This window comes from Cynocephalus volans, chromosome 5 (assembly GCF_027409185.1).
Source record: "Cynocephalus volans isolate mCynVol1 chromosome 5, mCynVol1.pri, whole genome shotgun sequence".
Classification (NCBI taxonomy): domain Eukaryota; kingdom Metazoa; phylum Chordata; class Mammalia; order Dermoptera; family Cynocephalidae; genus Cynocephalus; species Cynocephalus volans.
In genome coordinates, this window is record NC_084464.1 from 33,022,578 (window position 1) to 33,048,691 (window position 26,114).

Sequence of the window (26,114 nt, forward strand, 5' to 3'; positions counted from 1 at the left end):
TCTCAGGGCTGATATAGCTCTTTGTGGTCTTGCAACCTAGGGCTAAAGTATGTGTGTTCATAATACTAGAGCAAGAGCAGGATTATTGCAATAAATACCCTCATTTTAAAAGGAAAGTAATAGAAGACAACACACATTGATCATGCTTTCATAATCCAGGAATGCTGAGTACTCCCTGTACTGGCAGGAAGTTAATTTCTTAACTACTTAGCATATTTGGTAGCAACTGATTTTTATCTCTGAGAGTGTCTACTTTTTTCCTGTCTTCTATGTCACATCTGAGGTGGCAGGACCATCCATTTGGCAACTGCCATTTCCCACAGCTCTTTTGCACTTCGTGCAAGGTTGGGTGGGAGAGATCTCAGGTTGCCTTAAAACAGTGGTTCTCTGTGTAGTCCCAAGGCCAACAGCATTAGCATACCTGGATGGCAAATTTGGGGATGTTAACTCAGACCTCTTGAATCAGAATAGGGGGTCCAGCAATCTGTGCTTTGATAGGAAGTCCCAGAGTATTGGATGCACTCTCTGTATTAAGAACAATTGACTTAGACATTCAGCAGGATTTTGTGATTTCTTTGGCAAATCAGCTCCCTTAAAAACTAAGTAGACTACTAACTAGTCTGTTTGTTTATGGTCAGTTCCATTTGCAGTAACCACAGCCAGAGACCTTGTCTGGTCATTCTTAGCCTGGGAATTTGTTACAGCGAACCTATACCCCATACCTGGGGCCATATCCCAGGACCTTAATTTAAAGGCCACTGCTCTATCTTGGCCTCTGTTTGTACCTTGCCTTTAGACTACATCTCAGCTGCATTTTCACAATGAACTGTGTTGTGGTCTTTGTTAGGCAAGGGCATGCTTAGCTGGAGGTACTTTGGAAAGGACAGCTATGTGGGTGGGGGTTAGATGTCTTCTGGGCTCCAATCTCATCTGCAGAATCTCTGTCTTCCAGCCTCTGTTTTCACAAACCTAAGCTTGTCATTTACAGTTTGGCTTTTTGTTTGTCTGGTTGATTTTTATTTTAACTCTACCAGAGACCATATTACCAGACTTATGGCATTTGGGGGTTATAGAGGCAAAGAGGGCCTCTTGTATCAGTGGTGTAACTTTCTCCCTTCTCTGCTTTCAGCGTAAGCTTATCTTTATCTAGACTATAAGAAATAGAGAATGCATTTTATCATTCTTAGTTTTTCTGCCATTTAAGGTTCTTTTCATTGAAGCAGCCATAGTAAATGCATGGAGTAGACATGAAATTTAAGGCATTGGCTCATTGGTTAAGAGTTTTAAGGTTAGACTCTCCCTATCTGAGTTAGAAACTGGTGTTACCAATGAGGACAGGAAGCAAATTAGAAAAAGCAAGCCCTTTTTCTCTTGTTCCACTTTTCTGTCTCCCCCTATCACCCTCTACTGTCATGGCCTTACGGGAGCAGACGACAAAGTGTTGAGTCCATGAGATATAGTACTCAGTAATACAAAGGAAGGAACTATTGATACACTCCACAATAGGGATGAAAGAAACCATACAAGAAGAGTACTATATGATTCCATTTGTATTAAATTCTAGAAAACTAATTTATCACAAATACTAATGTATAGTGAAAAAAAGAATAGTAGTTGCTTGGGTAGTAGGGTGGGGGTAGCAGGAGGGACTGGAGGGAGGGATGACAAAGACATACAAGGAAACCTTGGGGGTGGTACATCTGCTCATTACCTTGATTGTGGCAATGCTTTCACAGATGTGTTCACATGTCAACACTTACCTAACGGCACATTTTAAATATGCACAGTTTATTGTACATTAATTTTACCTCGATAAAGCTGCTAAGATTGTTAATATAATTCATTAAAATAATACATATTAAGTAATAAACAAGGTACTGCACGTGCGCCCCCCCGCCAGCCTATTGAGTCTTCTTATAAGCAGGAAGAAGTAGGTGCAAACACTAAACCAGGCACATAATTAGTCTGCGTCCTATAACCCTTTTTCAACTTCTTTTTTTTTTTTTATCTGATAAATAGAGCTTCTACTAGCTGCACCAAGGATACCTCCTAAGAAGCTGTATGTACCAAAATGAGATGTGTATGCGAGAGCCCTGTTCTGTGTACTTTGAATTGACATCTTCTCTTTCTCCTCCCTTTTCTTCTCCTGATTGTTGAAAAGATACCCCTGGGTTTCAGCTCCCTCAGCCTTCCATTTTACTCTCTCCTGTGTAGATAGAAAGAGAAAGTGAGAGTGTATCTCCTATGGATAGATCACACCTGCATTTTTTGATAGAGTTGATAGAGTAACTGTCGTTAACTTGGAGATGCCCTCAAGAATTTGCAGTGAGAAAAGAAAAGCCTTGAAGTAAATTAAACTGATGATTGTATAATGAAGGCTGTTTGATTTGCTGAATTTCAGTCATCTTATTACCAAAAATATGATAAATTTGCATATTATAAATGTATTTCCTCCTCAAAAAAGGCAGCATCACTAAGGTAGCCATATATAGAAACTCAGCTTAAACTGCAGCTATTCTGTGGCACGTTGAATGACATTACAGTTGAAAAGAAATAAAGGTCTAGGAAGCCAGGGCTTTCTTATGATTCACTTTTGCCTCTGTCACAGATGGCTAATTTAGTGTCATACCCCATGGATAGTACCACCTCTTGGGAAGGAAGTTCTTCTCAACTGGCATATTGCTCATCTCTAAAATATTATTCTTTAGTATTCCTATCTGAGTTTTTAAATTGACAGATTTCCTCCATCTGAGATGCATTTTTTCCTTTTTCATCTTAATGTTTCTGAAAACAGCATGGTTCTTTATAAAGGATTGAATTTTATGTTTAATGGGGGAAGTTTTTAATCACTCCCTCCTCCCATCCCAATAAAGAAAAAGCTCTTATTGAATCGATAGGGATTCAAAACGTGTAATGTGTATGAAGGAAAAAATACACTAAACCATTGTGCACGTGAGGCCTAAGGGGGAAAGCTTTCTTCTCAGGGATGTTTGGGTATCAGCTTGCTAGCCAGTGGACTATATGTCAGGGGTTTGCTAATTTCTTCATGTTCTCTCTTTCATAAATGATATTTTGTCTTGTCCCTGCTTTATGAACTCCAAAAGGTAGAGATGGACTGTTAAATTTTACTTAAATTATTATAATGTTAATTAGAATTATAGGTCTCAAATTTGGAGAATTTGTTGAAATTAAAATGGTGGGTAATTGTATAAATGCTTAGACATTACTTTTCTGTTTCAATTTAAAATACCTCATTTCTCTTCCTTATGTAGTAACTCACACCGTTATTTAACCCAAACAATATATTTTCTCACACAGGTTAGAAATTTATCTGAATTTAGCTTTCTGGTTTCAACACCCTTGAAATATAAGACTTTTTTCTCTTTTCCCAGGATGTTTTGACCAGTGTTAGAACAATATCTTTTATCCCAGGCACTAAAATATATGGTACCTGTTATATGTTATAGAATTAGCTTCAACCAGTGTTTCCTGTGAGATTTTACCTCGGCAGACATCAGCTTCCAGAGCCATTGAGGAAGCAAAAACAATAGCTCTCCTCGCTTCGTACTACTTTATTTTTAAACTATATTTTTGAGGTCCATTATTCGGATTTTTTGGTTGGTATATTTAGCATGTAGTTTAGTCATTTTGTTAGATTAACTGTTAGGTAAGTGTTGGTAGTGATCACTTCCTAACGTATGGAAATATTTGGAAGCTTTAGTTTTGGAAGCTTCAGTTTTGCTTAGTTTAGGTAGTAGATGAGTATTAGCTGTTAATCCACAGGAAATAACTGTTATTTCTAATATTATCGTTGGATAAATATGGCTTCAACTCAGGCATACAACAATAGTACCAATTTTGACAAATATATATGCCTTGTTTACATTCTTGCAGATTCTGATTCAATAAGTCTGGTAAGAGGGCCTAGGTATCTTTTTTTTTTTTTGGAACCAGTGATATATTTTTATTTATTTAGGTGTTCTTTAATTTTTTCCAACAATGTTTTGTAGATTTCAGTTTTTAAAAATTGATTATGCATATTCATGGGGCACAAAGTTGACCGTCACCACCTAGGATCAGGTATCTGTGCCTAAAAACAAAAAAAAAAATACCAAGCCAAAAAGCAAACAAACTCCATTTCATAGAGAACAGTTAGGGGTAGAGGTGGGAAGAAATTGTGTACGTGCGTGTGTGTGTGTATACACTTGTATGTAAATAATTTATATACATGTATACATCTACTTGGTTATATTATATAATTTTTTAAAAGGATATTACTCTTTTCTAAACTTTACAGTATATCGGGAATATGTCTTACATGGCAGAATTATATTTTTAAAGGATAAATTATGTATGTTTATATACATGATTTATGTATACGCTGTGTAAATAAAATTTCCCACTATGGTAGGAGATATATACCTGCATCCAAAGTACCTGTTTTTTTTTTTTTCAGCTTAGACATTCATAAGTTAATTCAAATCTGTAGCAGAGAGTCACATCATACGGGGGGGCCACCAGCTCTAATGGCCCACCAGACATCTTTGCTTCAGTAGCAAAGATTATTTGGCAACTGCAGCTGTGTCCACTGCTGTGTTTAAAAGGTATATCTTACACTTAATTTTTTGTTTTATAAAACTAAAAGTAACAATGTAGATAGAACAGAAGAAAATTTGGGGAAAAATACATTCTTTATAGTTGACAGAATTTCATCATCTTTCACCATGCTATTTTAGTAAACAAAGACAAAAACAATTGTTGCTATTATGGGTGTGGCACTTTGTCTCCCAGGAAGTAAATCTCTAGCTATAAGTAGAACACATTGAAAATGGGACTGAAATTATCAGTGCTACTTATTAATTATGTTGATCCTACATCTTCATCATTTGACGTATTAGCTGATTCAGGCTTAATATTCAGTTCAGAAAGCCATTTTCTTGTTATTTTTTCCTATACATCTTCAATTCTAGAGATTATCATAGAAATATTAAGACAATTTAGGGAGATGTTGATCAATCATCTACAGCAATAGTTTCTGTAGACCATGATGGGTTTTTGCTGGTCTGTGGTGAAATGAGAAACGTAAGGAAAATATAATGAGTTTTTTATGAAGCTATATGTATAAGCCTTCATTATGATATTCCTCCTATTTTGTGTTAAAATAGAACTATTTTTTATAAAATAGGAATGATAGTACAGGGTAGTTTTTTTTTTTTTTATTTTTCATGTTATCACTTGACAAAATAAAAACTGGTGTCCAGTTTTGTGTGTGAACATTTTAAATATGTTTGTGACATCTCAAGGTCTGGAAACTTCTGACAAATTGTGAAGACAGTTAATACATTGAAAATGGATGGTCTTTGGACACTCAGGCCTTTTAATTTCTCTTGTTGGGTAGTCTTTTGGCATGGTGTACAGATTGCACTGTTTTTATATACTGTGTAGGGTCCCTGGTCTTATAGTTTTATTTTCTAAGCTTTAGTTTTCCTTTCCCAGCTTCCTGACCTCTAAGACAAGAGTGTTGATTCTTTTGCTTGGCAAGATCCATATTATTGCCTTATGCCTTCTACTTTTCTGACATCTCTTTTCCTGCCTTCTTGTATCTTACTGGATACTTTTCTGCTTAGCACACCTCTTAGCTGTCAACAGCTTGTCTGGTCTATTATGAAATCACCAATAGCTTTGAGTAAGGATTCTTATAGTATACAAGTCACTGTGTTAAATGCTATAGCAGATACTAAAATGAGTAAGATATATAACCGTTTCTTAAGTAAATTGTGATTAAATAAGAGTATTAAGATAAGCCCACCATCAATTATGTATTCTTACACAGAATAAATTACCGTGTTATAACAGAAGTGCAGAGTACAATCAGTGATAATGGAATTTTAGATAAGATGGATTGGGTCTTCGACTTTAATCTGTTTGAGCCCCAGTCTCCTCTAGAAAGTGAGGCATAATAACAATTATATCAGAATTGTTAGGGTATATGAAACAATTAATGGAAAATGCATGACTGAGTGTCCAGCAGGCATTCAGCAACCATCTTTTACTGTTATTAGCCACCCATCTCCCCAAAGCCATCATAAAAGTTGTGATGATTTTACAGGGGTTGGTGGGGTGATAGTGATAAGTATAATTTTTTCGAATAAGGGAATGAGAAACAAAAGAAGGGAGTTAAAACATACTGGAATAACGTTTTGAAGTAAAGAATGTAGCTAATGGGGATAGAAGAAGAGTTTTTGAATGTAGTGCATACTTTTTAATGCAGAAGGAAAGGAACTCCAGAAAGAGCACAATTAAAGATAGAGGTGGTCATTATTAGGATAAGACTTGGGGGTTGGGAGAGAAGATTGAGTCAGTAACCCAGGTGAAGGGATTCATTTTATGTGGGAGGAGTCCTGACCACAGGAAGCTTAAAGAATTATAGTGTTTTAGAAGTATATTCTGCTAATCTTTCAAGTATGTAATTTTGCTTGTTCAAGATTTTGATCTTGGCACATGGGTATTATATTATCATTTGAAGATCTAATCAGAGTCTGCTGATATGAGTATCTCCTGTATTTGTTTGAGAGGTCAAAAAGTTTATAATTTTCCTGGAAGAACTTTTAGAACCAAGATGAGGGTTCACAATAGGCTGTGTTTAACAGTCAAGTCTGACACAACCTATGCTGTGTAAACATTTTGTTTCTTGGGTTTTTGTCTTTTCTTTTCTTGATAATGGTTTAATATGGAAGAATGTGACAAGACCACAATATGTTCTTTCCAAGGGTTAGCTCTTACTAAGGGCTTGTTACATGTAACATTTGAAGCTTTGAGAAAGATTATACTTCATCAATTTATTAAAGATAAATAAGGATTAAATTATGTGAGTGAAATGGAATATGCAAGCTTGAAGTGATAATGCAAATAGTTTTTGCATATTCAAATTTATCTTTGACTTGAAGCAGAGAGAAATAGAAGCCCAAGTCATGTTATCCTTTTTTTCCCCCATAAAAAAATATATTACTATGGCTGACTTTTTAACCATGTAAGTTTTATTGATAAATTATTCCAGAACTTGTAATATCTAAAGAAGCTCTTTTTAAAAAAGAAAAAATACTAAATATGTTAAAACCTTTAGTTTTCATTTGCTTTATGTGGTTTGGGTATTAAATTGACATGTTATTATGTGTTTAATCCCTTTCAAACATTTTACTTTTGAAAATTCATTGTTATTTGTTTAGGTAATTTAAAAAATATTCTACAACAGTGCTTTTTAAGACGTCAGGGTTATACTCCTAGGTTAAATACTTAATCTCTCTCTCTGCTTTTGAGGTTTTTAGTTCTTTCTTGTCCTGTGGCCATTAACCTGTGAAAAGATTAGTAGGTGTGGTGTGCTAGTTTTATCCTAAAACCGCAACAGTCTAGGTCTACTGAGGATTTTGCATCTTCCTTGCAGTTCAACAGCCATCTCATTCTGGTTTTGGCTTTTAACCGTCAGCCTTCAAAGAGCTTTTGTTTTCTGATAGTTGAAAAAACTGGCTCAGTGTTCTTACTCTGAGACAGACAATTATTTAATTGTTTACATATAATTGAAACTATCTACTAAAGATTTCTTTTATGAATTTTTTTATTTTATGAGAGGCTTGTCATGTTGAAATGATTGGTCAACATAATTCCTGGTGATTAAAAAAATTATTCTTAAAACAAATATCATCAGAAAACTTATTCTTTCTTTTCTGATTTTGTATTGCATGTTTTCCCAGTGTATTATTACAAATCTCTCTCCTTTTAGAAAGTAAGACATAGATTTAATGCTTGAGTTGGTACTATTACAGAATGCTTAAAGAAATGTGCTCTTTAGAAATGTTCACTTTCTTTGGCTAGCCGGTTAGCTTAATTGGTTACACTGCAGTGTTGTAACACCAAAGTCAAGGGTTCAGAGCCCCTATACTTGCCAGCTGACCCCCCGCAAAAGAAATTTTCATTTTCTTGGAATAATATAAAGTATTATTTTGATAACTGTAGATAAGGATAAACTCATCTTATGCAATAAGCAATTTAAAACTCTAAAAAATCACATTAACAACCATAATTAACAGTTTAATATAGAATATTTTGAATTCTTAATGTAATGTTTATACTTACTGTCTTATTTTGAGTATTATGAAGGTTTCAGAATATTACCTTGTTTTATTTAAACTTTTTAGTACATTTCTATGAGTGATTTTCCATGGGGGATACATTTCCACCTTTATTAAGTGAGACAGTAGGAATATATGTTTTGGTTTCCATAGTTGGCTTTTAAGCCAGCCTATCAACACATCTGTCTGTAAAGTTGGGTACACCTGGAACATGATAATGCATAATAATTTCCTTACAGAATTATTTAAACAGTCACATTACAGAACTGTTGGCCAACACTTACCAATCACTTACTAGATGCAGACACTATTGTTACTGCTTTACATGTATTAATTCATTTATGTTGTAAATGTTTAAAGTATTCGTATATGTTCTCCTACCCTCTTCTTCCTGTTTTCCTTCCCCTGCCACTTCCCTCAGCTGGTGTCCCTTAAGACAATCATTTAGTTGAGAAACAGCTCAAGTCACAAATATTAGTAGCTTATATAAAGACTATAAACTTAGTATATGGAGCTCTCCATTAGTAATAGGACAAATAAGAGAAAGGGAACATGAGACCTGAAGTGGTATTAGGAGGTGGCAGATCCCTGGAAGGGTGCAGATTTAACTTGAGGGAATGCTAGTCAGAAGAGGGAATCATTGGCAGGGCTTGCTGCATTGAGTGGACCATGGGGACATTTTGGGAAAAGGGCAGAGAAAACACTGGTCTTCCAGTGTAGCCAGCAAACTACTTTGATAATCTAAGGTGTAGAATTTAAAATGACACGGCAAGTCAGATGGAGTGACACATTTTGCCACAGAACCAGCAGGAGGATGAAAAACAGATCTTGTAAACAACAATATGAAAGTGACAGGTTTGGGCCAGTGGGATGGACAGGCAACCTGGCCTTAGATTTCCAAAGGATAAAAGAGAGAAACACGTATTTTAAACAAGTAGCTTCATACTCAGGAGGATATGTACTGACCATATATTCGAATATATATGCTGTGTTACTCTATATGTCATGTTGGATGGTTGCCTGTCTTATTATTTGCATTTGTATGTAGCTAGGGGTTTGACACACATTTATTCTGATGAAGCGGCTTGGTATGGAAACAGCCTGGAGTTTGAAATCTGACAAGCCTGGATCTGAATCTCAGCTGTTACCTGGCCTTGAAAAAACTTCTTATCTGGTTTTTTGAGATAGCTTCTTGTCTGTAAGATGGAGATAGTAACACCCAACTCTGGAAGGGTTAAAGGAGATAATGTATGTAAAATATCTATAACAGTGTCTGGTACTCAGTCAAGACTAAATGAAAATGAGTTACCCTCCCAAGGAGAGGGCAACAGAACAGTTTTCTCATTCCCCTTGTTATAGAAAGGACAGAAATTGTACAGAGAAGACGTGTAACAACTGGGGGATTAGAACCTCTATCTGTAAGAGAGAGGTCATAATTTGTGTTTATTAAAAAAATGTAAATTGCCTAGGAGGTAAAAGAATGACAGCAGTTTAAGATTATATGGCCAGTTAAACAGTAAAACACATTTCTAAGCATATGTGTTACTTTACTTAAGGGTTCTATGCAAAAATTATCAGAAATTAAGCATTGCACATTTGACTGCTGAGTACAGTGATTCACATGTATTTCAAAGTCATGTATTAATAAAACTATACATTGGTCAGGTACATTTATTAAAACTTCAGTTTTTCTCAGTGTGAAAATTTAAAGCATTTGTATAGTGATAGTGTTTTAAAACCTTGTTACTTATTATAGCAATTACGTCACTGAAGGGATGTTCTTTTTTGTTTTGTTCAATGTTCTTTTTATGTTGTAATTGTTTCTTTTATTTTGTAATAAGAAATTTAATTAAATTATATTTTAGAATTATAAGAATAAGACAGACATTTTTGTTTTAAAAAGATAATTCTTTATCGTGTCTAAAGACTATTGCATAATAAGCATTTTAAAAATTTTAAATTTTTTAATCTGAAGCTAATATTGTCATTTTACTTCTTTACTTTGATTAATGTAATCCTACAGAACATTCATGGGACGTTTTAATATTTTTCTGGTTTCATGGAGTGAAAAATATTATCTGAAAAATTTTTAGTGTATTTTTCTTATGAGAATGCTATATTGCCTATTTATTCTTACATCCTTAGTTAAAAGTTAAATGAGTATGCTTTGTTGTTTCTGAATAATACAGTGTATAAGTGATACTAAAATTTTCTAGTTATGTTATGGCCAGAGAGATGTCAGAGGTTTACAAAAAAATAATGTGGGTCTTGAAGTTCTTTCCTTTGTGTGTGTGTGTGACCGGTAAGGGGATCGTAACCCTTTGCTTGGTGTCGTCCACACCGCGCTCAGCCAGTGAGCGCATCGGCCATCCCTATATAGGATCCAAACCCGCGGCCTCGGTGCTCCCAGCGCCGCACTCAGCCAAGTGAGCCACGGGGTCAGCCCTTGAATTTCTTTTGATTAGTTGATCATTGTAAGCATTTATAAACTTGTTCCTTATGGATGTGCATTTTAAGGTAGTATTATGTGATGTGTACAACCATTCTTGAATAGTTGAAACTGAAAAGAATTGCACATTTCTGTGCCTGGTGCAAATGAAATAAATATGAAACATGGTAGACATTTTTGTATCTCTTTTATAAAATGAACAGATGTTACTAAAATGGCACTTCACTGTGTGTTTGGGGGTCGCCTCCCTCATGTTAAGTATACACGGTCTTTAAAAATGTGAGCCTTATTTATTGCTCTCATTTGAACAGGTGTCTCAATGCTTGTACCTACTGCAAAACCAAACATGCCAGAGGAAATTTGGCCAGTTATCCGATTGATGAACTAGTAGATAGAGCCAAACAATCTTTTCAAGGTAAGAGTTTCTAGTATTATATGTGAAATTAATCTTCTTAATAAATTGTGTTAGTCTTCTAAGTAACATTTCACCTCAGATGCCTGCTTCTTTAGCTTTCTGAAGAGTTTACAAATATTTCAGCTTAACTAATGGAAGATGTTACCAGATTTAATTATTTGTGTTATGTTCACATTAATTACTCTTTTACTCCTCTTTCTTTTTCTTTTTCTTCTTTCTTTTTTTTTTTTTTTTGGTCACTCTAAGGTAAGGACATATTTTGAACTTCATCACCCATACAAAGAAATAAAAATAAAATGAAGTCCATGAGCCCCTGATTTCTGTTAAGATTTTTTTTTGAAGTGAGTGAAATAGATTTCTCTTCTCTCTCTTTTTTTTTTTTTTTTTGGCATTTTTGAACCATTTAGAAAATAGAGCTAATAAGGGTTTTTCAGGAGTCCATGAAGGAGAAGATAGTTTTTTCTATCAGTCAACGAAGGAGTCCACTCCTCCTTATCCACAGTACTGTTGGATCAGTAAAGAGTACAACGGGGCGGGGGGGGGGTTCTAATGAGAATAATGCTTTGTGTGGGGTGGCCAGCCACTTTTGATCATCACTTGCTGGAAAATGTGATTGTCTAGGTATCTCTCAGCGTAGAGTAAGACTTAACTCTAACATGAGTCACAGTTGTGTTGACACATAACTGTTTAAACCATAAACTTCCTCTTTTGTCCTTGTTTATGATACGTGTATATAGCAATGGTGTGTTTTTACACCCAACATGAGATAATCTATTGTCTCATAATCTTGTGGGTGAATAGATATTAGCAATGAACTTTTCATTTTAGCCAATAACTTGGATCTACCTTCAGTACTTCACACCCTGAATCTCAGAAAGTATGAGTTCCAGACACATTTCTTTATTTAGTCTATGTAAAACTTTTATCATCATAAATTTGGAATGTTTCTTTTAATAGAGAGAATATAGCCTTGGTTGATTTATTGACGTCTCCCAACAATTTTCTTTTTTTTAACTTTAAAATTTTTAGCTCCATCGCCTCCTCAGTTCACATTCAACTATTATTGAAAGAGAAATAAAGGAAATTCATTGACTCTTGACAGTGTTCTATTTTTAGAGCCAGGTTATGTAATCTGAGGAAAAGCCTGGGTAGTTTTCTTTTCTTCAACATGACTACTTTACAGATTTTTCAGAAGGGGCAAAAATTTGGACAGAAACCTGATCTATTTGGAAAATGATATCTTTGCTGGCATTCTTAATTGGTGTTTGTTTTTTGTATGTCTGTCAGATAATGGGGATATTAAACTGATATGATTTCTCTTTACCAAATACTGCAAATGAGAAAGCATACAAATTAGTACTTTTTCACCATTATTTCTGAGTGCATTTCTAAGTGCAAATGCATATAATTTTAAAAAATCTTTTATTTTACTATACTGAAAATGCGTTTGAAGAATATAAAACTAAAATCATTATGTAGGAAGTAAAAGTACTCTTCACCCTCTCATATCTGTCTTCACCTGTAACTTATGCTACCATTTTGATATGATTGCTTCATGACTTTATACAGAAACATTTATGTATTATATGTGACTTGAGAAAAAAAAAACACAGAAGCATAGTTTTTATGAACCGGTTACAGAATTTTTCTAAAGATACCCAACTTAGCTCTCTGATTTATCTTTAGAAATGCCCTCTGAGCAACAGAGGTACATTGTACTGCTTCTGTAGGTCTTTGTTTAACATATTTTATATCCAAGTGGGTCAGGCCAGTTAAGGTGAGTGATTCAAAGAACATATCAGAGGTTAGCACTGATTTAGTGGCTATTTATAGAGAAAGTATTAGAAGATGACTGTCATCATCCTCAATAGATATGTCTTTTTAATTCCCAGTCATGGAATGTTTGCAGTGTAAGGTTTTTCTGTTGTCTTATTATCTGTACAGTAATGTTGAAACCAAATGTGAGCTTTTGGACTGGTGAGCTTATTTGACTGATATGTGGTTCAGTTACTAAATGATTGAGGATACAACTTGCTAAGGAAGCCTCTGTGTCTAGGAAAATTTTAAGCCGTCAGGCATTTGGTTTTCTTTGCCAAAGGCAGAGTTTAGATTGGAAACATTGCTCTCTTCCTCCACATGGTCTGAACAAGGTATCTGACCTCTCCAAGCGTGGTTCTCTCATCACTATACCATTAAGTGTTGTTTGTTGTAAGAATTCGAGATAACATACATGAAGTATTGGCTGTGTCAGTGTTTTGAAGAAGACATGTTACTTAAACTAAAGGAATTTAAAATGAATCCAGGAATTGAAGTCTAATTTTGTGTGACAATATTGGAACATCTATAACAGAGATGTTAATGACTGGAGTCAAATATCAGATTTTTCTTTTGCTTCTAAAATATGTTTTATGAAAAATTTCTCTCTAGATAGAAACTATTTAGTATGACAGATTCCCTTCATTTTCTAAGTTTGAGAAAGGCAAATTCATGCTAAGGATAGCCTTATAGGCTATCCTATAGGAAATTTCCTTTCCACCATAGGAAATATCGGTTCTTAAAGCTCACATTTTAAGGACATTGAGTTAGTAGCATTATCTTTTTTCTGCAAAAGACATTGGGATTTTAATGGTTTTTATAGAATTCCTAAGTTAGAAGAAATAACCCATATTCTTATTTCTGTGACTTTTGTATATTTAATTCATAGTTTAGATGTTAAGAATAGTCTTTGGGCTAGAAACCCTTTCATTCTGCATTCTACTGTGATGAGATTGCCTGTCCTATAGTGAATAACAAACTTGGTTTTATGAAATTTACTCTAAGGTGAAAAGTTTAAAAAGGCAACCCAGGTCCGAATCTCTAATGGAGATTCGGACCCGGGTTGCCTATCATGTTGATAGAATATACAATAAGATCATAATTTCTTTCTGAACAGCATATTTATGAAACATTTTACATTCATAAAAATTTATTTTTGGTTAGTCTAATGAACGGAGAGACTGAGGGCTAACCCAAAGCAAGGAAGCATTCAGAAGAGATACTGAAATAATCATGAATTATTCTGAATATAAAATGACTTCCCAAAGTACTATAATTATGCTGACTATACATTCAGCTGCCAAAAAATGAGAATGAGAGCTTATTAACTTTGGAATGGACAGCATTAAAGTGGAAATTATTTACATTTTTAAATAGAAACTTTAGTTTCGCTTGTACAGAAAAAATATATATATATTTAATTGGTTTCCTAGCTTTTTTTTTTTTCCCCTCTTGCTTTGCTTAGCCCCCTTGATGTTTTCATTGACTATTTTTACCTTCTCAATGTGTTCTTCATTTTTGCAATTTTGTGGACAGATCGGTGTGAGATTTACCAGGTCATTTCTGGGTATCATCTCGTTATCACAGACTGCTTGCAAACCTTCCTCCTCACTTAACCTTTTCTGAGATTCAGGTTTAGAAAATTTCCAATATTAACAGTGTTTCGAGGGCTGGATTGCTGGGTTTGAAATGGTTGCATTTTAGATATCTAGAAAAGCATGTCAAGCAGTGACCAGGACTTTGTTGGGGCCAGAATGAATTTACAAGCTAGTGTTTTCTAGGATATTTGTATTGATTTTTCTCTAGCAGTCAATCTATCAGTTTCAGTTGTGTAAGTGATGAAGCAAACCTGTTTAAGTGTGCTGGGTGAGTGGTGTGGAAACAACACCTCTCACTGCTGTCTCTGGAATCAAAATGTAGAGATGATGGATGAGCTCTTTTTATAGCTATCGTGTGTTTTTCTAGATCTCATTGTGTGCTGCTACTTTTTTTTTTCCTTCATAAATCTGAAAAGCCCTTGAAAGATAAGTGGCATAAACTTATCTATACCTTATGGAAAGGTAAAATAAATTAAGGTGAAATATTCAGAAAAGGAAGAAAATTACTTGATGCCTAGTGATTTCAATATTAATGTTGGAATTTTTAAAAAATAAATTCTGCTGTATTTCAAGACTTGCAAAGATACTGTGTATTGTGTATAAGATACAATTATTAAATGCAACTGAAAATCATTTCTTCCTGTCTTTTTTGACAAGACAAGATATCAGGAATGTTTGATTTTATGTTGTGTAAGCTTTAGATTGTTCAGTTGTACAGTTTATATCAAGCCCTATTTGACTTATCACCTTTAGTGATGATTAGTGTATATCGATTTTGATCCAAGATCAAAAAGGGACCAATAATTGCAACCTATTAATTTATATGTCAGTTAAATTAAATGTCTCTTAATTCCTTTATCTTTTCATTTGTGCTATGTTCAAATAAAATTTGAGAAATTCATTTCTTCTGCAGGATTAATGTTGTTAATTTACATGTTTGTTATACATTGTTAATTTCCAAAAAAGGATTTTACATTAAATGATTGTGTGTAATAGAACTTGAAAATAAAAACTGTATGAGATGCTGTATTGTGTTTTGAACGCGGGAAGATGATTTTACCAATTTGTGGACTGGGTCTCCAGAAGAATAGGGAAATAGGGTGATTTATATAATTTGATATGAGTGTGTAAAAGGAAATATATAGTTTATCGTAAGAAATTTACATGTTTCTAGGCTCTAAACAATAGGAAGAATTATTTTCATACATCCTTTCCTAAGGGACATTGACTAACGTAATAGTAATGCTTTTAACTGGTAATTATAGGAATTCAAAATATATTCCGTACATGGATTTTTCTTCTGTTGATTCTTGCAAAACTCAAAAATATAAACAACCACAATTATTTGAAGTTGATACGACAAGCAAACAGAAAGGACATTGTTGGGGGGGAGGGGGGAGGGAGAAGGGAGGGAGGTTTTGGTGATGGGGAGCAATAATCAGCCACAATGTATATCGACAAAATAAAATTAAAAAAAAAAAAAACTCAAAAATATAACATTAAAATGTGACTTTTAAGAGAAGTTTTTATTGGAGAGCTAAAGAAACGTAGCGTATATGATACACATAACTTGATATGGGGGCACAATTCCTTAAATAGCTATTTATCAAATATTCAGTTTAAATAGGCCAAGATTAATCACTGTGATTTCAGGGAGTGTTAGATAAGGCTATTCATGGCAAAAACAATATAATTTACGTGGCCTTTTACTGTTCGGATCTCTGAGTTTCTGTCAGTGGTGTTCACACTTTTCTTAGCAACAAAGAGAATTCTTTCTTCAAACCAATTTTGAAAAGTAGGTGCAGACTGCTGTGGTTGAGGTAGAATCGGGGCCCTAGTTAATAAGGCCGTTCCCCTGAACCTTTAGGATCCACCCAGAATCTGTGGTTTAGATACTGTTTCTCTGGTGTATTCCTTAACATACTAATCCAGGGGTGGTAGACGTTTTCTTAAAGGGCCAGATAGTAAATATTTTAGGTTTTGTGGACCATAAGGTCTCTGTTGCAACTATTTAACCCTGCCCTTGTAGCATGAAAACAACCATAGACAATATGTAAATGAATGAGCATGGCTGTTCCAATAAAACTGTATTTATAATAGTACTTATTGATGAAAGGGTTCCAATGGTCAACTTTGGGGAAAGGTAAGTTAAACAAATTAAACAAGATTCTTTGTGGCAGAATTTCCTGTTATTTGTAATATGCTAATACACATTGTAAATCCATGAGAGAAGAAAATAGTCTTTAGGAACTAATGCTGATCTGGAATAGATTAGTATTCTCAATCCACCTGTTCAGTTGAGTCAGTTGGCAGTCTTAGAAAACAGAAAACACACTTATGTCTATAACCCTTTCCCTGATAGTTGCATCACAGCTGCTGTGGATGGGAGTCCTGTGTTTTCTGCAACCCATGTGATTCTAATGTATAGCCAGAGTTGAGAACTATGGTTGAGAACCACTAGTTTAGATACTCTTTTGGTTGAAGCTATAAGGTGAGCTGACCCTCTGAACTCTGTAGTGAGAAGGATTCTGAGAAGAGACTGTGGTTGATTAGTAAAAAATTGGCCAAATTTGCAAAGGTGAAGGGGCAACACAGTGTTGTCAATTTGCTGACCACTGCCCTAGATAAGTAATGGATGGTTTCAAAATCCAAAAGTGCTTATTTAAATTAAAAGGCTCAATTATTTTTTATCAAAGTGTCATAAAAGGGTCAACTGCCATTTACTGAATACTTACTGTGCTTTGTGTAGGAATAAAGATGAAAACTTGTTTTCAAGGAGCTCCTTCTAGTTTAGAAGGAGAGAGAGTAGCAAGTTGAACTAATGAAAATGAAAGTATACAGAAGCAAAAGTCTTGAGAATGAAAATCATTGAGGCTTTTAACTTAAGCATCTTTGGATTTTGAAACCATTATCTATCTAGTGCATTGTCAGCAAATTGACAACACTTGTGTTGTCCCTCTGCCTTCTCTAATTTGGCCTGTTTTTCTACTAATCAACCAGGGTTTTTCCTAAGAATCCCTCTCAATACAGAATTCTTGTTAGCTACTGCCATTGGATTATGCTTAGTGTTCAATATGAAATCTACTTGCCATTCTGAATCCTGAGGTTTATGTAATGCTAGAGGTCTATGAAAGAAAGAAACCAAATAGGGGCTCTTTAACTAAAGTAACCATTGGAACTGTGTAGTTGTTTTTCCATTCTTTCAACAAATATTTATTGAGCATTTATTATAAGCAGTTCATGTTTCTGCTAATAGGCACATGCTTTAGAAAAATTGTGATAACAATACATTATTACAATCAGTCTTTGATTACTTCTGCTCGTAAAGTGGGGAGGACAGCAGGTGAGGTTTGCCGATAATTGAGCAAACAGTTTATCCTTGCTGTGGGAAAGAAGGACATGATCTCAAGGCTGTTTTACAGAATAACGTTCATAATTCTTGGAGTTTTCATAGTTCATAGTATCCATCCTTATGAAAACCATCGTGTAATCCTTCACTACTATTGGTGAGTTTTATTTTTTTTTTATTCTGTTGTGTTCTACAAAACAAATTACAAATATGCATGTAAGTATAAAATATATAAAATAGACCCTGGGAAAACAGATAAGAATAGAAAATTCAAGACGTAGTAAATAGGAACACAGAAAAGTAGGCCATAATCACATATGTCGTTCTAAAATCAAGTTGCAGTTTTGCCTCTAAATTTTGTAAAAGCTCATTGTCCTTAAAGGAAAAAACATACCAGCTTGGCATTAGATTTGAAAGAGTTTTCACATAGGAGTTCATATAGGGAGTGCTGAGGGAGGCACTAGGTCTCAACAGCATCCTTTTAACACTCAGACTCATACTGTGTTTCTGAAAGTTGTATATTGGCATTTCTTGTTAGAACTTGCCAATGTGCCTTGAAAAGCATAAATCTGTGAAGGGATTTCTTGGAGGCTAAGACGATACAGTCAGATTATTTGTGACTCACTTGCGATCTGTAGCCACTGGGTGCCATAAAGGAATCTTCCTGTAGAGGCTCATAGGTTAGGAGTTTGCACACCCTATGTCGTTTTGTGAGGTGATACATCTGCTTGCAGGAAGAAAATACTAGAAATTGTGTTTTCTCCTTCTTTACATTTTTGTTTCTTTGTATATGTTTCATGTTGTATATATTAGTAAAATAGTGCCTGAATATGTTTAATAAGAATACATCTCTGGAGATACATTTTTAAACTTCTAACTGATTTAGAAAAGTGATGTTTAAAAATGTGGAGACCATTGATTTAGAGGAATAAATAGCCTGCCCATTTTCCACTATCAACATAATTCTTTCAGCTTTGCATTTGGTTTGAATAGGGTAACAGTTCTGTGTTCTCTGTCATGGTCCTGAGATACCCATTTTCTGGTTTGATTGGGTACAAATCCATCTACTTTTGAGATCAAATAAGCAAATAATGGTGTTAATGCCCTTTGGAGGAAAACTGGTATACTTCATGAAGGTCTTGCTTGCACCTGTAAACACTTCATACTTTGGAGCACATATTTCTCTGTTCCTTTCGTCTGTGTTTTAGGATACCAGAAGACTGAGCCAAGAGGGGATTGAGGTCAAGCATACGTGGCAGTGTGTATATGGGTATAGTAAGTGCTCAATAAATGTTAAATGAATGGCTAATCTAGAATTGATTATGCCTGATGAAATCCCATATGTGACTTGGAACTTATAATGAAAATATACTATGGAAAAGCCATCTTTCTTTCTAAAGTGAGCAAGAGATATTGCTTAGTTCCAGCTGCTCTTCCAGCACAATTGAATACTGTGTCATATAACATGGGTTTGATTTTATGACACCAGATATTTAGTGGTTCTGGCTTTCCAAGATTTGTGACAGAGAAATAATTTACTTTGGGAAATCATTTCCTCATAGTTAATGGGTATGTGTCATTTTACCAAAAGGATATGTCCATTTAAGTCCACATTTATGATTTTAATTAAATATATATTTGCTTTTATATTTTTCTCTTACTAAACAGAATTCTACAAATGATTTTGGTGACAAGGGACAAAAGTTAACCAAGTGTTTGCTTTCAGAGTTTGAACTGAGGCTGATCTGTCTCTAGATGGTTTTAGTGAACTTTAAAGGCTTCAAGTTAGTTTTGGAGGGTTGTTTAATGGAATTTTAATAGCCCTGGACAGATGTGAAAGTGATACTGCTACCTGGTGGTTTGTAAACCTGACCTTTGTGAAATGTTTTCTGGGCAAAAGTACTACTTTGTGATGCCAGCAGCTTTTATTGATTCTGCAGAGTCTGCAGTTTTCTAACACTGGCTGTCAATTCATTCCAGTTGAAAAATTATTAAATTTCTTCTCCTGCTTGTGTGGATATTAAATTGCAGTAAACATACTTACACAGTGTCAGGTATGGCGAGCGCAATTTTCTGCATGGAAAAAAAATGTTTGTTAGTGGGACCTTGGCTGTTCCGCAGAGGTTATAAATTTCTGTATTTCTTTTTATTCATTGCTCTCAGTTATGCTTTTTATTTCTCTTGGTGAGTTCCAAAACATTTCTTGTTATTTGTAATATAGGAAGGAAAAGTTTGATTTCGGTTGCTGACTTTTAAAAATACGCCCTTTAGTTGATCATTTCTGGTAGTGTCAACAAGAATGATAATGGGGAGTGGGGATGTTGGGGAGATTTAACCAGTGACAATATAATTGGGCAAGAATGAAGGAAAAAAGACATGAATAGAAGAAGATAACGGAAAGGAAAGTTGTGGGCTGGAAAATTAGGTAGTGGCTTCTTACAAGAGGAGGGACTTGATGGGCAAGACCAAGAGGGGTGTTCTGCATTTGGGAAAGGATACAATTCAAGTTTTGATCAAGGCCCAGGAGGCCTCATGTGATATGGCCACATTCTCCATTCCAAACTCATACTGTCACACTGTCTCTCTAACCTGTTAGCATTCAACTGATCTTCCTTAGTTTTTTTTTAACTTAACATTTAATCTTTCCTTTTCTTTAAAAGGTTTTCCTTGTGGTCTCTGCATGGCTTTCACTTTCATATTAAGGTGTGAGCTTAAATATCACTTACTCACAAGGCCCCTTCTTTGACCACCCTTTTGAAGGGAGCACTTTCCTTCTTATTCTCTATTATATCCTTCTGCTTATTTCCTCCATAGCACTCATCATAAGGTATACTTTATGTCCATTTGTCTGTTTATTCATTTATTTTCTGTTCTGAGAAGTTAGTGAGAATGCTTGTTTTATTCATCATTGGGCACTTAGCACAGGGCATATAGTAGGCCATATAAATACTCGCTCAATGAATGCATGAATAAAAATGATATAAATTAATAGAATCCTATGGAATTTTGATTTGTTTAAAAACATTCTGCTTAGGGTGGTCTGCTATTTTCTTTTCAGAGCAAAGCCGAAACGTAAGTTATATAACTGGTTGTCCACATCCCCATCTTATTAAAAGAAAAAGATTTGCTTTCTCTAAGTACACTCCCCAGTACGGATAATGGAACAGACTAAAGTGGAGGTAGGAGTAGTAGCAATGTTTCATGAGTCAGGCCTGATAGAGGATTTGCATGTGTGCACGTGTGTATGCACACCTGATATTTAGAATAATCCGAGTCCAGAAATATGATGGAATCCAAAGTCCAAACACAGAAGGGTAGCACAGAACGTCATTAAAACAATGGGATCTGATTCAGAGATCAAAGCAGAGTATGAAACCAGAAAAGTAAAGAGTGAATAAACCTAAGCACATGGAGGGTAAATTGGAGAAAGTCTTAGCTGATTAAGTAGAATGGGCCATATTGTTTGCCACTTACAGTGTTGGATTGACTCATGGTTTAAAGGCCATGTGTGCAAGTATTTTAAATATGTAAGCTTTGTTGATTTTATATATTGCATAATTACTTGTCAGTTTCATAAATATATTTTTAAATAATCTACAACTTAAATCTGGAGAATCAACAATTCTTGTTTTCTTCTGCCTATATAAAATGTGGACAAACTATTGAAAAATCTAGGTAGACTATTATTTGGTAGCCCCCATTGAATCCCACCTCCCAATAGTCATGCTTTGTGTAAACAGATGCTTTCTACATTGACAGTCCGCTTGGTCGCATGTCTTGCTTTGGCTAATGGAACATTAGAAAGCATGTTACAAAGCAGAGGTTTGATCATAATTTGTAGCTTGTTCTTGTGAAATGTTGTTCTTATGTAATGTTGCTTGGAGACCTGAGCCACCTTGTAAGGAGGTCCGTCTTCCCTGTTGGTGATATTATATGGACAGAGAAATGCTTAGCCAGTCCACAGATATTCTAGCTTCCCAGCTGTGACTCCAGACATGTGAATGAAGAAGCCATATTGAATGTTCCAGCTACCACGTTGGTCAAAAGACCCACTTGAGCCTAGCCCAGATTACAGAATTGTGAACAATTATAAATTATTGTTTTAAGCCACTAACCTTTTTTGTGGTGTTATGCAACAATAGACATATTGTGTTAGATGGTTTTTAAAATGCATTTTAATAGTAAAATAATACCTTTGTTGTATTTATCTTGCCTTTTAAGATTAGTCAGATAAACCCAGGTAAGTTTTCCACAAAACTAAATCTGTAGTTATATTAGGATTATGGTTTTAAGAGCTACTGGCATATTACCAGGAACTGTTAAGTATAGAGAATGCTAGAAAAATCACCAAGCCAATGGCCAGGTAGCTTACAGTCTACAACCTGGTAAATTGTATCACTGAGTGATAAGAGCAATGACTCAGATAAACTTAGGGTATGATGGCATTTTGATTAAGAATAGAATAGGTTCAATTCTGTTTCCATAGTTCATTAGCCCTGTGACCATATGGAAACTATTCTATCTCAGCCTCAGTTTTTCCATCTGAAAAATGAGGATAAAGCATACTTAATTAGATAATCAGTGAGAAAATTAAACAAAAAAAGTAATGCTAACTCTGTGTTACTTGGAAGATGTTTAACAAATGGTTTCTTATTATTCTAACCATATAATAAGAGAGCAAAAAAGGAGGAGGAACAGGAGAAAATATTTTCTCTCTCTCTTTTTTAAAAGATGACTGGTAAGGGGATCTCAACTCTTGCCTTGGTGTTGTAAGCACCACGCTCTCCCAAGTGAGCCAACTGGCCATCCCTATATAGGGTCCGAACCTGTAGCCTTAGTGTTATCAGCACCACACTCTCCCGAGTGAGCCACGGGCCGGCCTGGAGAAAATATTTTCTTAACACCACCTAAGAAAATACTGTTGACATTCTACTTTGTGTTCTTTCCAACTTTGTTTTATGTGTATGTATGCGTATATCCACATGCTTTCACATGTATTTGCCTATGCTTCTTTGAAGAAGAAACACTGGGCTATCAGCATGCTTCTCATATTTCAAAGTGCATACAGATCACCTGGGAATTTTGTTAATGGGCCAGTTTGATTTGGTAGATCTTGGGTGGGGCCTGAGAGTACATTTTTCAGCTCCCAGGTGATGCTGATACTGCTGGTCCTTGGATCATACTGTGTAGAAAGGGCCTATAGGATGATGTGGTATTTGTGGACTTCTCAAATCTCCTCTTCTGCCATCATCTCTCATCATTCTGCACTGCATAATCTATTCTTCAGTCACACAAAACTTTTTTCTTCATAATGTCAATGATAGTTCTTACCAGTCTTAGGTAAAGCGATTTGTTTAAATGTTTATAGCCTTTGATATAATCCCATTTGTTTATTTTTCCTTTGGTTGCCCGTGCTTTTGGGGTCGTATTCATGAAGTCTGTGTCCAGTCCTATTTCCTGAAGTGTTTCTCCTATGTTTTCTTTAAGAAGTTTTATTGTTTCAGGGTGTATATTTAAATCCTTAATCCATTTTGAGTTGATTTTAGTATACGGTGAGAGGTATGGGTCTAGTTTCATTCTCCTGCATATGGATATCCAGTTATCCCAGCACCATTTGCTGAAGAGGCAGTCCCTTCCCCAGTGAATAGGCTTGGTGCCTTTGTCAAAGATCAGATGGTAGTAAGTGTGTGGGTTGATTTCTGGATTCTCTATTCTATTCCATTGATCAGTGTGTCTGTTTTCATGCCAGTGCCATACTGTTTTGGTTATTATAGCTGTGTAGTATAGCTTAAAGTCAGGTAGTGTTATGCCTCCAGCTTTATTTTTTTTGCTCAGCATTGCTTTGGCTATGGGTGGTCTTTTATTGTTCCATATAAATGTCTGGATAGTTCTTTCCATTTCTGAGAAAAATGTCTTTGGAATTTTGATGGGGATTGCATTGAATTTGTATATCACTTTGGGTAGTATGGACATTTTCACTATGTTGATTCTTCCAATCCAAGAGCATGGGATATCTTTCCATCTTCTTGTATCCTCTCTAATTTCTCTCAGCAGTGGTTTGTAGTTCTCATTATAGAGATTTTTCAAACTAAAAAGCTTCTGCATCGCAAAAGAAACAATTAACAGAGTTAAAAGACAACCAACAGAGTGGGAGAAAATATTTGCAAAATATATATCTGACAAAGGATTAATATCCAGAATATAGAAGGAACTCAAACAACTTTACAAGAAAAAAACAAGCAACCCAATTAAAAAATGGGCAAAAGAGCTAAGTAGGCATTTCTCTAAGGAAGATATACACATGGCCAACAGACATATGAAAAAATGCTCAACATCACTCAGCATCCGGGAAATGCAAATCAAAACCACATTGAGATACCATCTAACCCCAGTTAGGATGGCTAAAATCCAAAAGACTATGAACGATAAATGCTGGCGAGGCTGCGGAGAAAAAGGAACTCTCATACATTGTTGGTGGGACTGCAAAATGGTGCAGCCTCTATGGAAAATGGTATGGAGGTTCCTCAAACAATTGCAGATAGATCTACCATACGACACAGCTATCCCACTGTTGGGAATATACCCAGAGGAATGGAAATCATCAAGTCGAAGGTATACCTGTTTCCCAATGTTTATCGCAGCACTGTTTACAATAGCCAAGAGTTGGAACCAGCCCAAATGTCCATCATCAGATGAGTGGATACGGAAAATGTGGTACATCTACACAATGGAATACTACTCAGCTATAAAAACGAATGAAATACTGCCATTTGCAACAACATGGATGGACCTTGAGAGAATTATATTAAGTGAAATAAGTCAGGCACAGAAAGAGAAATACCACATGTTCTCACTTATTGGTGGGAGCTAAAACTTAATATATAAATTCACACACACACACAAAAAAACCCTGGGGGGGGGAGAAGATATAACAACCACAATTACTTGAAGTTGACACGACAAGCAGACAGAGGGGACATCGATGGGGGGAGGGAGGAGGGAGGGAGGTTTTGGTGAGGGGCAATAATAATCAGCCACAATGTATATCGACAAAATAAAATTTAAAATAAGTAAATAAATAAATAAAGAAATGTTTATATCCTTTACCTGCTCTGCACTAGGGACTGCTTGGGCCTTACTTATCTTGATATCACAATTAATGTTCAATAAATGCTTTTTGAATGAATACATCCACGCATGGCCTTATGATTCTCATAACCTGTAGAATGGAAACTTCATCTTTCATCTTACCAACTGGCCGTAGTTAACGTTCTCAGAATGAGCTTTGTAACTGGCAGTGGATCCTGAAATTTGGAAGAATAGCTAGTTAGTACCCTTGATTGGTAATGTGAGGAAAATGAATTGTTCACAGATGTGAGGTAATTTAAGGAGGATAAAATGGATTGGTTAAGCCTTTATTTTTGTGAATATTAATGTATACCAACACTGTATTATATAAGTGAATAATAGCAAACTAGATAATATTTGAAACAAAGTGAATACTTTACATACAAAATGAAGAAAACTGGAATTAAAAATCAAATATCTTTTTCCTTCAAAAAACTCGGTCACTACGTATTGTACACAAGTGAATTCATTTCTGTTTTTACATCTATATTTGTTCATGCTGCTTACATCCATGCATTTTTAAAAAAGAAAACTTGAAATAACTTATGCAGTGGTCTGACTTTTATTTACAGTTATTCTGACTTTAAGATGTAATACACTATGTAATTAGTTTTAGTAAAAAAGAAAAATGTGGGGGAGGTAGGAGAAACTTGGCACCATGTTAAATGGAGACTAAATTCAATAAGGATTTTAAAATAATTTCTCTAACAGTATTAGCCCAGGGTTTGAATATTTCCAGCAATAATATACCTGAAACTAAGTTTTCAAGTAGTAAGTGTTGTTTGTAAATTCATACGTATTACAATCACATGAGAAATATTCCTCTCCCCATTAATTTTGAAAATCTATGTTTTTGCTCAGATTGATATTATCAGATCGTTTTATTGTGTTTCTTGACTTAAAATGATGGCATTTAAAATAGCTTGTTTTGGGGCTGGCCTGTTAGCTCAGTTGATTAGACTGTGGTGCTGATAACACCAAGGTCTGGGATTCAGTCCTTGCACCGGCCAACCGCCAAAAATAAATAACAATATATAAAGTAAAACAGCTTGTTTTGAGTAAACACAAGAGAATGATTTCCTAGCATATTAGCCAAGATTAGTGTGCAGTTTAGTTTTAACTGTTATTAATATTATTTATTTGTCAAGTACCTATTAAGTGGAAAATTTGTGATAGTGAAAAGCTGTTTACATTTTACATTTTTTGTAATGAATGCTGGAACATTAGAAGAAGC

The 26,114-nt window shown here is 35.0% G+C and overlaps 1 protein-coding gene across 4 annotated transcripts in view; it reads left to right on the forward strand.

Annotated features, from left to right (window-relative positions):
- CDKAL1 (CDK5 regulatory subunit associated protein 1 like 1) overlaps positions 1 to 26,114 on the forward strand; it is a 636,490-nt gene that overhangs the window by 246,059 nt on the left and 364,317 nt on the right. For all 4 annotated transcript variants that reach the window (XM_063097088.1, XM_063097092.1, XM_063097090.1 and 1 more), the window contains exon 9: positions 10,887 to 10,990. In XM_063097088.1, the coding sequence (XP_062953158.1) occupies positions 10,887 to 10,990 (104 nt within the window). The remainder of the gene's footprint in view (positions 1 to 10,886; positions 10,991 to 26,114) is intronic.